Below are 15,397 nucleotides of genomic sequence, written 5' to 3'. Positions count from 1 at the left end.
GAAATTGTTGAAGTTAAACATAAAGGCACCTGAGGTGGACGGGATCTATCCAGTTAGATTAAAGGAGGCAGCAAAGGAAGTAAGTAAACCGTTAGCCATAATTATGAGAGCTTCCTTGGACTCAGAGGAGGAGGTCCCCATGGACGGGAGGTGTGCAAATGTATCACCAATTCACAAAGAGGATTCAAAAGGTAACACAAGTAACTATAGGCCTGTCAGTTTAACTTATGTTCCGGAGAAAATAATAGAATCACTGGTTAAAGAAGCATTGCAGGATTATCTAGACAAGACTGCAATAACGGTTAAGACACAGCATGGGTTTGTTAAAGGGAGGTCTTGTCTGACCAATTTTATTGGATACTATGATGTGGTCACAAAGGAACTGAATGCCAAAAATAATTTTGATATCATATACTTGGATTTCCAAAAAGCTTTTGATACTGTTGCACATGGAAGACTACTGTAAAAATTGAAGCAGTATGGTATTAAGGGTAAGTTGCTACAATAGATAAAAGGGTGGTTGAGTGGAAGAAGACTGAGTGGTAATCAACAGACGTTACTCTTCATATATTAATGTTATTAGTGGAATCCCCAGGGTTCAGTGTTGGGCCCACTGTTGTTTTGTATATTTATCAATGATATTGATGAAGGTAATCAGGTGTAGTAGTAGTAGTAGTGGCATGTGATGCAAGAAAGCAAGTGTATGAGCTTATGCAGCATCAGCCAAAAAATAAAAAATTTACAAAACAATTCCCTCTAAATGTTTGGCCAGTTCCTCTTTAAATTTATTTAACCTATCAACTTCCACAACAACAGATGGAAGTTTGTTCCAGCAATTAACTACCCGCTGGCTAAAGGCAAATTTCTGCACACTTATGCCCCCTTAGGTTCGTAATATAAACAAGTGGAAGAATCCCATCAGAATTCAGCGTGCTCAACCCATTCAAGGCTTCACACACCTCGATCAGATCACCTAGCAGATGCCTAGTCTCCAGCAGCTGCAATTTGCAGAACTTAAGCCTTTTCTTGGTAAGAGGATCCCTCTGTTCCTCTCACCAGTCTTTTTGCCCTTCACTGTACACGCTCAAGCAAATCTACAATCTTCCTAAAATGAGGCCTCCAGACCTGTATGCAGTACTCAAGGCATGGCCTGACCATTGCCTTATACAGAGGGACAATCACCTCCTTTTCCTCCCTGCTAGCAAAATTCCGGTATATCATTGACAAAACCCCATGACCTGCCCTGGCAGCCTGTCTGCATTACTCAGAAAACTTCATATCTGACTGCACAATTACTCCCAGGTCTTTTTCATTTTTTACCACCTTACACGTAGTACCACACAGTTGGTTCTTTTCTCTGGGGTTACTTCTACCCATATGCAGTACTTTGCATTTGTCAATATTAAATTCAAGTTGCCACTTCTGAGCCCATTTGCCCAAATTTACTACATCCTCTTGCAGTAGCACACTGTCATTAACAACCCTGGCAACCTTTGTATCATCTGCAAACTTTGACACCAAGCCTGATATACCTTCATCAATATCATTGATAAATATAAAAAACAACAGTGCACCCAACACCGAACCCTGTGGGACTCCACTAATAACATAAGTCCACAAAGAGCAGCACCCATTGATTACCCTTCTGTCTTCTCCCACTCAACCATCCTTTTATCCATTGTGGCAATTTACCCTTAATACCATTCTGCTCCAATTCGTGTCAGTAGTCTTCCATGTGCAACAGTGTCTTGCACTGTTGCACATGCAAACTTTGACACCAAGCCTGATATACCTTCATCAATATCATTGATAAATATAAAAAACAACAGTGGACCCAACACCGAACCCTGTGGGACTCCACTAATAACATAAGTCCACAAAGAGCAGCACCCATTGATTACCCTTCTGTCTTCTCCCACTCAACCATCCTTTTATCCATTTGGCAATTTACCCTTAATACCATTCTGCTCAAATTCGTGTCAGTAGTCTTCCATGTGCAACAGTGTCTTGCACTGCTTCTGCTGGAAGATGCAGCAGCTCAGAAAGCAAAGTCTCGGAGATTTCGAACCCTGTTGTGGTTCATCATGGAACAAGTAAATAAATGGGCTGCGTTACAATCACTAAGATTAAGAACAGTCACTAAGATTACAATCACTAAGATTAATGTCCAAGTTTGCAGATGAAAGAAAGGTTGGCAGGGTTGTGACGACAGTAAAGACAGTATGCTACTCCAACTGGATCTAGATAAATTGGGAAAATGAACTAAGAAGTGGCAACTGAAGTTTAACATTGACAAATGCAAAGTACTGCATATGTGTAGAAGTAACCCCAGGGAAACGTACCAATTGGGTGGTACTACACTTAGGGTGGTATAAAATGAAAAAGACCTGAGTATAATTGTGCAGTCAGATATGAAGTTTTCTAAGCAATGAAGACTGGCTGCCTGAGCAGGTCATGGAGTCTTGTCAATGATATATAGGAATTTTGCTAGCAGGGACAGGGAGGTGATTATCCCATTATACAAGGCAATGGTCAGGCCACACCTAGAGTACTGTGTACCGGTTTGGAGGCCTCATGTTAGGAAGGATGCAGAGTTGCTAGAATGAGTATACAGGGCAACAAGATTGGTGAGGGGAACAAAGGGGTGCTCTTACCAAGAAAGGCTTAAGTTCTGCAAATTGCAGTGCCTGGGGAATGGGCACCTGCGAGGTGATCTGATTGAGGTTTATAAGGCCTGCAATGGGTTGAGCAAGCTGAATGTTGATGGGATTCTTCCTCTTGCTAAGATTAAAAACCTGAGGGGGGCAAGTTTCAAATTGAAGAAAGACAGTTCTAGAATAGATGTGTGGAAATTTGCCTTTAGCCAGGGGGTAGTTAATTGGTGGAACAGACTTCCATCTTTTGTTGTGGAAGTTGATAGCCTAAATAAATTTAAGGCTCAGCTGGACAGGCATTTGGAATGAATGGAGGGGTGAAATGGGAGGGGTTTTTTTTTTTTGGCTGATGCTGCATAAGCTTGTTTTCTTGCATCGTATGCCAATGCTAATGCTAATGAAAGCAAACTTATACATGGGGAAAAAAACTTCTCATTTCCCCTATTCATTTGTCTAGTTCTTCCTTGAATTTATTTAAGTTATCAACTTCCACAACAATAGATGGAAGTTTGTTCCGGCAATCAACAACTCATTGGCTAAAATCAAATTTCCAGGCTTCCACAAGAAACCCGCATCCAGGATAAAAATTTGGCACCAGTAACATGGTCTGATGCTAGGTATCGGCAAGATCCTGAACCAGTGTGCATACCAACCCTGATGTGCATAAAATGGGAGCAAAGATCACCCCAGGCTCCCACTGCACAAGAACCTCTGATCCAGGATAAAAATTTGTCACTATCCTATTGGTTAATGGAGTTCATCACTCACCTATAAATTACCTGCTGGCAGCACCTCTTACCTCTATGCATATCAGGTTTCTGGGAGCATCAGCAACAGGAGTCTGTCAGCAGGTAAAAATTTAATCTCTTTGTATTAAATTGATGTAGATTTCCTGTTTTCTATTGTAGCAGCAAATTCTAAACTTAATACTTTAGAATCATAATTTACAAATTGTAATTGTAATACTGATAGTTGTAATTGTAATATTGATAGTTGTAATTGTATTATTGGTAATTATAATTATATATATTTGGTAATTGTAATATTCTAAAAAGATTCAAAATTTGTAACCTTTTCTATTTTCTGTTTCCCCAACAGCATGGTCTGATGATGGGTATTGGTAAGGTACCTGAAACGTCACTTTAATGTATAGTAATGTAGGCAAACAGCCCAATAAACTATATTATTAATTTTGCATGGTATTAATATAATAATAACATAAGGTACTGCATCTGGGTAGCAGCAATCCCATATTAATGTACCATTTCAGTGGTACTAAACTCAAAGCATTGAAGAATGAAAATTACCTAGAGGTAACTACATTCTGACATGACATTCTCTCTGCAGTGCAAACGTGCTGCTAAAACAGATTGTGGTTCTATCATTGATATACAGGAACTTTGCCAGCAAGGAAAAACCAAAGAGGTGATTAATCCCACTGTATAAGGAAATGGTTTGGCCACATCTGGAATACTGCATACAGGTTTGGAAACCTCATTTTAGGAACGACAGCCGACCGGGCTAGCCGAGTGGGTAAAGTACCTGCCCGGCAACCCAAAGGTCGCGGGTTCGATTCCCGCCTCGGGCTTGGATCAAAGTAAAAACCTTGGGAGGTGCAATATGGCCACAGAAGCCGATGCGCCAACAACTATCAAATCAAATCAAATCATTAGGAACGACACAGATCTGTTGGAAAGGTTTCAGAGCCAAGTAACAAGTTTAATGAAGACTCAAAGGATATTCCTAAGAGAGAAACTGAGGTTCAGTAAATTGCAGTCTCTGGAAACTAGGCATCTGCAAAGGGACCTAATTGAAGTGTATAAGCTTTAAAAGGGCTAAGTAAACTAAATGCTTATGGCATCTTTACTCTTACCCACATCAAAAACACAGAGAACATACAATTGCAAAAGGATAGCAGCAAAATAGATGTATGGAAATTTTAATTGTCAAAGAGCAGTCAATTGCTAGAATAAACCCCCACCTAGTGTTGTGGAGGAGGACAGTTTGATAAATTAAGGAAGGTTTGGACAAGTTAATGAAGGGAATGAGCAGATGAAGAGGTGTTTTTCTTTTTTCCTTTTTTTTTATATTTTTTTCGGTGATGTAGCAGCAATTCAAGGCTACCTTGGTAGCAAGGTGGCCTTGCTTCCTTGCATCGCACTGCCAACGCTAATATGGATCTATTTGTGTATCTGGTCAGTGAATAGGACATCACTTTTATGGACAGCATTGAATAACTACAGTCTTCTTTAGTCCTCTTTTCTACAGAATGTTTTATCATTTAAGATATTATCAGATAAGATTAGTGAGTAACAGTTCACATTGTAATATCCATTAATGATTGACAGGTAGCATGCACTATGCTAGATTATAATAAAAACAAAACCAAAGTCTAACAGATGCCAATGCATTTATGTTCCACTTAGGGGTGCAACTGAACTGATTGCTTTTTACATTACATAGGTGCAGACAACATTCACAAAAAGGATTTAACATGAATTCAATAAAATTATGCCACTTAAAGAGACTGATGCTCAATACAGAGCTATTAAATTAAAGTTTTCTGTATATAGAGATTATTATATATGGAGCATTAAAGGAAGTTTGTATGTATGCTAACAGTGTATTTAAGATATAGATATATCTCAAAGAAATTTTGATTATTTCAAGTGCTTATTTCTTTCTATCATGCATAATACCAGCATTCACTTGCAACTGCAGTGGCCCTAGACTACAATGTATAAAATTATTACAATTTTTATAACACAATACAATTCATATCTGTTCCATTACTCATGCCATAATATTACATCTTTATATATAATATATTAATACTATTTTCAGTAATATAATACCCTAAAATAAACCAAAGACTGTGAAAATACATACCCTTATTCCTTGTGGAACCATTTCAGCCATAATATTAGGCAACAGTAACACTAATAAATTCTTTTCATCATAAATTGTCTCCCTTAGCATGTAGAATGCTTTTACAGCAATGTCTGCATTATCATAGGTAACAATGAGAGAACCATATTCATAATAAATTGGTCCTATCTGCCGGAACTTATAAGCTATAGAAAATATTAAATAATTATAGTGAAGCTTATAAATCTGAAATAATGCATTACACTACAGAAAAAAATATATATAAACAATCTGTTCATAATGCAAAGTACTATACAAGGTGTGATCAAAATGTCTGGGGGCCGAACTAATATTTGGAAATGATAAAGCTTATTGGTAGTTATTTGGGTGGTTTTTCTAGGAAGTAGTCTCCTTGACACCTGTATGCACTGTCCAACACTTCTGCAACTTTACAAGTATTCTCGATAATCTTCTTTAGTACAAATATGTGACCTTTTAAAGGGGCTTTAAGCTTGGGAAACAAGCTTAAAAAAAAAAAAAAAAAAAGGTCTCAAATCATCCACCATATGTGGGGGGAAGGGGGCAATGTCATGATACAAGCAGCAATTCTGCAAACCACCTTTCCAGCTATTTTCTCTGAACAGCATCACAGAACTGTTTTGTAGTATTGCTAGTTCACTGTTTCACTACACAACACAAATTCATAATGAAAATGCTCTGCAAGTTAAAAATTATGATAAACATAATCCTGACATGTAAGAACTTGCCATCCTTCTCTGATCATCAGGGAAGATGCAAGACACAAACTTTGCTGAAATACACCACGTTCCCAAATATTGTGTTAAGATTGATTGACTGTCCCATAAGAAATAATAATATTACTAGCAACTTCACAAATAGTTAAATCACTACAGACCAGATGACAAAATATAACTGAATCACTGGTTTTTGAAGTTAAAGGGCAGCATTAGTGAGGATCATCTTTGATGGACAAGTGGTTCCCTTTAAAATTTGTGAACCACTGAGTCTTTTAATGACACAGTATTTTTTCCAAAAATTATTTAAACAATTTGTGGTCTTTGGTCGCATTTTTCCCTAATGTGAAGCAAAATTAAAGCAAATTCATTTCTCAGTAAAATTACTCATTTTAAAATGTGATTAAACATATAAAAATCTTCTATTCAACATATACTAATTCCACCTGACTGCAGATAAATGGGTGAGTGAAGCATTACTTTGTCTAGATGAATGAGCAGACATATTACAACTTTCTACAATGCCGCAATTCCAAGATATGAAATCAGTCACCAAACTTTCTGATCACATCTCATATATAATTATAAATAAATATAAGAAATGCAAGTAATGATTATACTCATTTCATTCCAATGATTCATTCATTTATAAGAAATCATTATTAAATTATATTTATTTAATCAACTCATTTGAATGGTATAATTGAATTATGTCATTCAATAACTTAATTCAAATGGAATCAAATTATATTATTTGATCATTTCATGTGATTGAGTGATTTTTGTTTTTTATGGAATGAACTAAGGCCATTATGCACTAAGTCCATCATTTCGTTCGAATGGTATAATCAAATTTTATCAATTGAACATTTCATTTGATTAAATCATTTGACTAATATAATCAAATGATTACTAATCGGTAACAACTAATCATTCAATTATTTCAATTACTCATTCAATTATTGAAATTATTCCATTATGACCATCAACACTAACTGCAAATAGGGAAAAAATATTCAAAAAATAAAAAGGGTACAAAGGACACCAAACAAGATAATAATGTAACTTTATACATTCTTTTGGTATTTTTCTTTCTTTAGAATTACACACGGTAATCTATGGCAAATGTTAAAGTTGGCTTTGAATCTAGATAGACTCTCACAGGTTAAAATGAATCAAAACTTAGAATACAAGCTTTTTGAAAACAGGCATCCAAAAAGAATTCCACAAAACAAAGCCTTATTGTATGCACAATCTGCATCATGTATGCAGGGTTCACTGTAGCTAGAAATAATGTCACAGAAATTCAAGTGTGAGAGAGAGAGAGAGAGAGAGAGAGAGAGAGAGAGAGAGAGAGAGAGAGAGAATTAAATGTAAATTTAGTCTTTTGATAAACAAATCTGAATATATGAAGAAAAAAGTTATTGCTGCTAAAGGAATAAAATTAGGATTCAACAAGATCTTGGCTGCCTAACTCAACACCCACCATCATGCATCTGCTGCATAGCAGATGCATGATGGTACTCACCATCATGCATCATGCATAGCAGATGCATGATGGTGAGTACCAAAAGCACAAAGCACCGATCATCACAAACAAGGCAGATAATGAAAAAGGCTGTTTAAGCATGGGTAATGCATCTCCATCAGCTCCGTGCATTACCCATGCTTAAACAGCCTTTTTCATAGTCTTTGACATTTCATCAAAAAATATGTTTAGATTAAGGCAGATAATCTTGGTAACTCTATTGTCAGGGTGATGGGGAATATTTTATGCCGTGAAGATAGATGGAATAGGATCAAGGTATGTTTGTTAGGGACAAAAGTTAGTGACTTTAGAACAGTGGTTCCCAACCTGTGCTCCATGGAGCCCTAAAGGTTCTGCGTACACTTCCCAGGGGCTCCGCGGCCGCTCCAGGAAAATAAAATAGCTAAAAATTGAATGAAATTAAAGAATTAGAAACATAAATTAGAAAACTGGAAATCACATTCTGAATAAAAATCTGCCAAGCTGAATTTTGCACATTCTCTAGCAGATGACATTCAGTCATTTTGCTGCCATTAGCTTCAAAATTATTGTAGTATGAGACAGACAGACGAGGCAGAGTGGAGCACCGGCATAGTGGCTCCAGCACAGGGGCTCCTCCATAGAAATAATTCTAAAAAGGGCTCCGCGGGTCAAAAAGGTTGGGAATCGCTGCTTTAGAACAATTATCTTTTATGGATATGAAAGGTGATGTTATTATACATACTAGTACTAACTTCAGGGGCTAAAACCTGGTGAGTATGGGCTTGGCACACCCAGGGTTCTGAACTGGATTTTCTTTTCTTTCTTGGTGATTCCCTTCTACTTTTGACTCTCTCTCTCTCTCTCTCTCTCTCTCTCATGGTAACTCGGGAATTTTTTTTGGCTGGTGCAGCATAAGCCTCAGGCTTCCTTGCTGTTGTTGTTGTTGTTGTTGTTGTTGTTTGGTTTTTAGGAGCATTAGCAACTAAGGCCATATTGCTCCAGGATATGCGGTGGTCATTCCTTAACCTTTCCGCATCCTCCGTATTTGGTGGTGACGGGCTCGAACCCCGGTCTAATCAAGAAGCGTGTGCTACGCACTGCTGCTCCTTCCCACCTGGCTACGGAGGCGCCTTGGCTTCCTTGCACTATATAGCTAATAATAATAATAATAATAATAATAATAATGAATTAAGTACCACTGTGATATAACTTAAATAAGATAGTGAGAAAACCACAAGTTGGACAGAATTTAGAAATGTCCAGAATTTTGCCAAGACACAGGGGGGGGGGGGAGGGAAAGAGAGAGTTCATTATAAGTCTTATGTAAGTCTGGAAACAGAAAATATTATGGTGTACCACTGCCAATACTTGTTAAAAGAAGGGGCTGTTTTTATAGAGAGATGTGACACACATGAACAAAACCAATGCAAGAATATTTGCTTCATGCTACAGTTTAATTATAACCACAAGCAGATATGGAATCAATTCTTTCCTTACTTATATTAAGGCATGCAGCAGTCTGGAAATGAGGAATGAAGAGACTGACAATGGCTGTGGGTTCCAAAACATTTTAATTTCCCTTTGTAAAAACTTTAATTACCAGTTACATGGGTTGTGCCAGAGTTACTACGAGAACAAAGAGGCGCATGAATATTTCCTTATATACTAATGCTAGAGCCATGGTAAATAAATATAATAAATTTTAAGTATCGGTGAAGTCATCAAATGCTGACATTACAGCAATATCAGAAACATAGTGCAAAATATGAATACATCAAGCACAATGTGTACAGACATCATGGGGGAGGTTAGACTTTGGCTAATAAGCCCAGATACTAAAAGAATACAACCAACAGATACACATCATCAATGTAATAATACTGAGTCAGTCTGGTGACATAAACATTGGGGAAAAAAATACTGTTGTTTATACAGGCCCTCATTGACAGAAGGGCAGTTATAGACAAATTGTAGCTTTCACTGAAGAAACTATGTTGTACTACAAAGAGTTAACTATACATTTGTACTAAAAAGAGTTATACAATTAAGTTATACAGTTATATTTCTGATAGATTAGAAATTAAAACATTTTTAGAGGATATGCTTTATCGTGAGTGGAGTCTGGCAAAATCAGCAGGCAGATGGGTCACCTCCTGTAAGTAGGAAAAGATGTGTTTGTAGGAATGCCTGAGCAAGGATAACCTCTCCATGTGTGTGTTTGTGTGTCTCTCTCTCTCTCTGGAAACTGGAGTTCCATTCTTGCAGCTCGAGCTTGATTTGTAGCAGTGTGTTATTTGTTTGATTCTGCCATATTTCGGACCATCACTTGATACATTCCAACTACACTATACACTTAAAATTGAAGTATGGGACCTGAAAAAGGGCTATATCAGTGTTACCTGGTTGCTTTTTGAATACAACCAACAGATCTCCCCGGAGGACGCTATTATTTTGGATCGTGCACATGGATACTGGGAGCGTAAATGGCTCGAGGGTTTACGGATTAGTTCATCAAATAGGAATACCATGAATAGAGATAGAGGTATACGTATTAATCCTATCTTTGAAACAATTATATTAAGGTCGGATGAACGATTTTCTTTGCCACGTTCCCGAGACATTTCCGCTTCCAGTTCTGACCATGTGCCGATTGAACCACATGGAGAAATACCACGTGTGGAGGTACTGTGAGCCTGCTACTTAAGGAGATGTTGCAGGAAGTCATGTCACTGTTGAAGAAGGGAGCTGACGCTCCCGAAAGCTTCAGATTTTTAGCGCTTTTAATGGTTTATATTTTAGCAAATTTTATTGTGAATGATCTTTTATTACAGTTTTTAGCATTCTGCAATAGTTTATTGTAAATATTTTTGTGTAAAGATTGTAGTCATATTAAATTTTAAATTTTATTCAATGGTCGGTGTATGAATTTATATATTTTTTAGACATGCTTTTTGCTGTATGGTCTACAAGCTCATTCCCAAAAAATCCAGTGTCTCCCACGATCCAGCAGAAATGAACTGTCTGATTTTTCACTTGAAAGTGAGTCAACTGAGATTTTCTTTGTTTCAAGATGGGATGAGATGGTAGAGATTTATTTCCTATAGCAGTTACAGCACAACAGCATTTAATTATTTATAAATATATATATTTATAAATATATATGTCTTATATGCTAGACAGATTGCTAATTTTGTCTAATACTAACTTGATCGCATATATTTTGGCATTGTAAACACTACATTCATATGGAAGGGAAACAGACAATGCATAGATGGGAAAAACCACAGCAGTGCTTACTACAGATCTTTCCATTTTTGAGCCATCAGTGTATAATTGAAGAAAGTCTGAGTTCACTAATGAATGCTATGTATGTAATTTGCTGATATTAACATTAGTAGAGGCATATGATGCAAGAAAGCAAGCTTATACAGAAACAGTCTTAAAAAAAAAGGGAATGGATGGGTGAAATATCCATCCATTTGCTCCAAATCTTTGTCTAGGTCTCCTTTGAATTTATTTAAGCTGTCAACTTCAACAACAACAGATGGAAGTTTTTTCCAGCAATCAACCACACGTTGGCCAAAGGCAAACTTCTACACATCTATTCTACAACTGTCTTTCCTCAATTTGAATTTCTGTCCCCTCAGGCAATTAATCTGGGCAAGAGAAAGAATCCCATCAGCATTGAGCTTGCTTAAACCTTTCAAGGCTTTATACACCTCAATCAGATCACCTCGCAGGTGGCTAATCACCAGACACTGTAATTTGCAAATCTTAAGCCTTTCTTTGTAAGAGCAAACCTTTATTCCATTCACTAATCATGTTGCCCTTCTCTGTACTCGTTCCAGCAGTTCTACATCCTTCCTAAAATGAGGTCTCCAGACCTGTATAGACTATTCAAGGTGTGGTCTGACCATTGCCTTATACAAGGGGTTAATCACCTCCTTATCCCTGTTAATCATTTACAAGACACCATGAGCTACTCTTGCAGACTGCTTGCACTGCTCAGAAAACTTCATATCTGACTGCAAAATTACCCCCGGGTCCTTTTCATTCTCTACCACCCAGTGTGTAGTACCACACAGTTGATACTCTGGGATTACTGCAACCCGTATGCAGTACTTTACATTTGTCAGTGTTAAACTTTAGTTGCTACCTCTAAACCTATCTGATCACTGTTTCTAGATACATTTGCAGTAGCGTACTGTCAATAGTGTCATTAACAACCCTGCCAACCTTCGTATTGTCTGCAAACTTAGACATTAATCCTGATATACCTTCATCAATATTATTAATAAATACAGAAAACAACAATGGACCCAACACTGAATTCTGAGGGACTCCACTAATAACATTAGTCCACAAAGAGCATTGTCCATTTATTACCACTCTCTGTCAACTCCCACTCAAACATCCCTTTATCCATAGCAGCATTTTGCCCTTAATGCCATACTGCTCCAATTTGTACAGTACCCTTCCATCTACAAGAGTATCAAAAGCTTTCTAAGATCCAAGTATATGATATCAAAATTATTTTTTGCATCCAGTTCCTTTGTGACCATATCATAGTATCCAATCAAATTGGTCAGACAAGACTTCCTCTGAACAAACCCATGCTATATTCAAACTATAACCGAAGTGTTGTCTAGATGGTCCTGCAGTGCTACTTTAACCAGTGCCTCCATTAATTTCCCTGGAACAGAAGTTGAACTAACAGGTCTGTAATTACTTGTGTCACCCTTTGATCCTACTTTGTGAATTGGGATCACATTTACACATCTCCAGTCCATGGGTACGTCTGAGTCTAAGGAAGCTCTCATAATTATGGCTAAGTGTTTGGTTACTTCCTTTGCTGCCTCCTTTAATATGCAGTTAGTCATCGACTTACGACCAACTTCTGTTCTGACTGACAGGTCGTAAGTCAATTTGGTCGTATGTCAGCCCTATATTTATTAACAGTATTTTTTAACCTTTCTAATCTTTTTATCATTTTCATAATTTATTTTTATAATCTTTTAAATTTTTATCATCTTTTATTTTTCATCTTAAATACAGTAATGTTTTTATCTCTTACTTAGCGATACTGTACATACCTTCATTTCTAAGTCTAGGCTATCTCTCTCTCTCTCTATGAGGTTAAATTCAAACCTTCTCTACATTGTAATTGGTTTATTATTCATACTGTTTATAAAAATACAAAACTACAATTTATAATTATATTGTACATAATGTGAAAATAATACTGTACATAATGTACTGTAAACACAAAAATAGGGTGGATGCGGAAAGGTCAGGGAATGATCACCACATATTCCCGGAGCATTATGGCCTTAGTTGCTAATGCTCCTAAAAACCAAAATAACAACAACAACACAAAAATACAATCTAAAATTAATGTAAAAATTAATACAAATGAAATTTACAAAATCAATTTTTAATCTTTGCTTGTGCTGGGTTGTGGATCGTCAGGGTCATGTTCTTGAGGTAGGAAATGTTTTCTTGATGAGGAATATACTGAGCTTTGTTTCTTTTTTTTTTTTTTTCTTCATATATCTCATGACAGCAATGCACAGCATCTTGAATGATACGTTCAACCTTTGTAAATCATTCGACATTAGCGTCTATTGCTCTGAAACTGGCAAGAGCTTTATTCAGTTGCAAAAAAGAATCTGATAAACCCTTTGCAGTGAATTTCTTTTCTGGCTCCTCTTCTTCTTTCTCTTCTTCCTCTCTCGCTTTTTCTTGTGCCACTCTCTGTGCTTCCAATTTAATCAACTCTTCATCCGAAAGTTCTTTTGTCTCACAATCTAGCAACTCCTCTACGTCTTCTATTGCACATTCTAATTTAAGATTTTTTGCAAGTTTAACTATTTTTTCTGTAATCACTTCCAGCTCCTCTCCTTTTTCAGATCCTTCAAATGTAGTATTCGCATAACATTTTAGACACTTTTTCCAAATTTCCGACATACAATTCTTTGTTACACATTCCCATGCGGTCAAAATATTCTTGATACACTGAAGAATGTTGTACTGCTTCCAAAAGTCTTGCAAAGATAAATTAGCATCAGAATCTATCGCTTCGATGGCTTGTGCAATAGTGAGCCTTGAATGCTGAAATAGCACCCTGATCCATGGGTTGAATAAGAGCGGTTGTATTAGGTGGCATAAAAACCTCTCTAACATCATGATGAAGGTCGTCCAGATAAGAGGGGTGCTAGGGGCATTGTCATTAACCAATAAAATCTTGATAGGGATACCTCTCTCTGCACAATATTCAGGAGCCTGGGGAATGAAGCAGTTCATAAACTAGTCTTCGAACAGTGCTTGAGTCATCCAAGCTTGAGGGTTTGAACGGTAGTAAATGGGCAGTGTGTGCTTGTTGATGTGTTTAAATGCATGAGAGTTTTCTGAATGATAAATGAGAAAAGGCTTCGGCTTAAAACCCGTGGCATTCCAACCAAGCAACAAAGTTAACCGATCCTTAAAAGTTTTGAATCCTGGCATCCTTTTTGCTTCTTGGTGTATGTATGTACGATCAGGCATGCATTTCCATTGCAAGCCAGTTTCATCTACATTGAATATTTGTTCAGGTAGATAATTTTCTTCTTTGATTAAAGAGTCTAAACTATCAACGATTTTTTGGCTCCATCTTCATCTGCACTTCCTGCTTCTCCTGTGACATGTACATTATGCAAGGCAAATCTTATTTTAAAATGCTTAAACCACCCAGTACTAGCCTGAAAATCTTCTGGATAATCGTCTCCGGCACGTGATTTTAAACTCTGAAACAAACTTCTAGCCTTCACTTGCACTGTGTGAAGGCTCATGGGTGTATTTTTTTGTATTAAATCTTCCATCCACATAAACAACAATTTCTCCATTTCATGGATGGGTCCCTGTTGTTGTTTGGTTAAAATTGTAGACTTAATAGGTGCAGAACCTTTCACAGCTTCCCGAATTCTTTCTTTCTTTGTCTTTAAATATCATTGATACCGTGGAATGTAATAACTTCAAGTCACGTGCTATCATATTCACTTTCTTTCCGCCTTCATACTGCTGGATAACTTTCATTTTACACTCTAAATCAATAGAGTGTAAAATGAAAGTTATCTTTTTACTAAACCTTCTAAAATGTTTAGTAACATTTTAAGGGTATTTCAGTAGAATTTTAAATAATACATCACACGCAACAGATGTTTGAAAGCGACTGAGTGTAAGTGCCTGGTGGTGTCCTCAGGCCTCCCGTCATCTATGTCTCCCCTCAGTAGTGACTTCTTGATTTATTATTAATTTATTCATTTATTTATTTTTTTTTGTGGTCGTAAGTGCGGCCGGTCATAAGTCGCACAGGTCGTAAGTCGACGACCAAGAGTAACTGGATAGATCCCATCCATCCCAGGTGCCTTTTTTATGTTTATCTTCAACAATTTCTCCTCCGTTTTGCTTTCAGTTATTAAAAAATCATTTAACTCACTACCATAGTTTAAAACACCTCTGGTATTCCCCTCCCTGAATAACTTTTCATGTGTAAATACTGATGCAAAATACTCATTCATTTTGTTGGCTACCTGAGCAGGATCGTCAAATGTTGAACCATTGATATCAAATGG

The 15,397-nt window shown here is 37.0% G+C and overlaps 1 protein-coding gene across 1 annotated transcript in view; it reads right to left on the bottom strand.

Moving 5' to 3' along the window:
* The window catches only part of LOC150084454 (diacylglycerol kinase theta-like), a 457,615-nt gene that overhangs the window by 88,612 nt on the left and 353,606 nt on the right, over positions 1–15,397 (bottom strand). The window contains exon 16 of the mRNA XM_090376240.1: positions 5,544–5,728. Within this exon, the coding sequence (XP_090232366.1) occupies positions 5,544–5,728 (185 nt within the window). The remainder of the gene's footprint in view (positions 1–5,543; positions 5,729–15,397) is intronic.

This window comes from Mastigoproctus giganteus, chromosome 6 (assembly GCF_048544385.1).
Source record: "Mastigoproctus giganteus isolate SK-2022 chromosome 6, ASM4854438v1, whole genome shotgun sequence".
In the NCBI taxonomy this organism is placed as follows: Eukaryota; Metazoa; Arthropoda; class Arachnida; order Uropygi; family Thelyphonidae; genus Mastigoproctus; species Mastigoproctus giganteus.
This window is presented reverse-complemented; position numbering and strand designations above follow the sequence as displayed.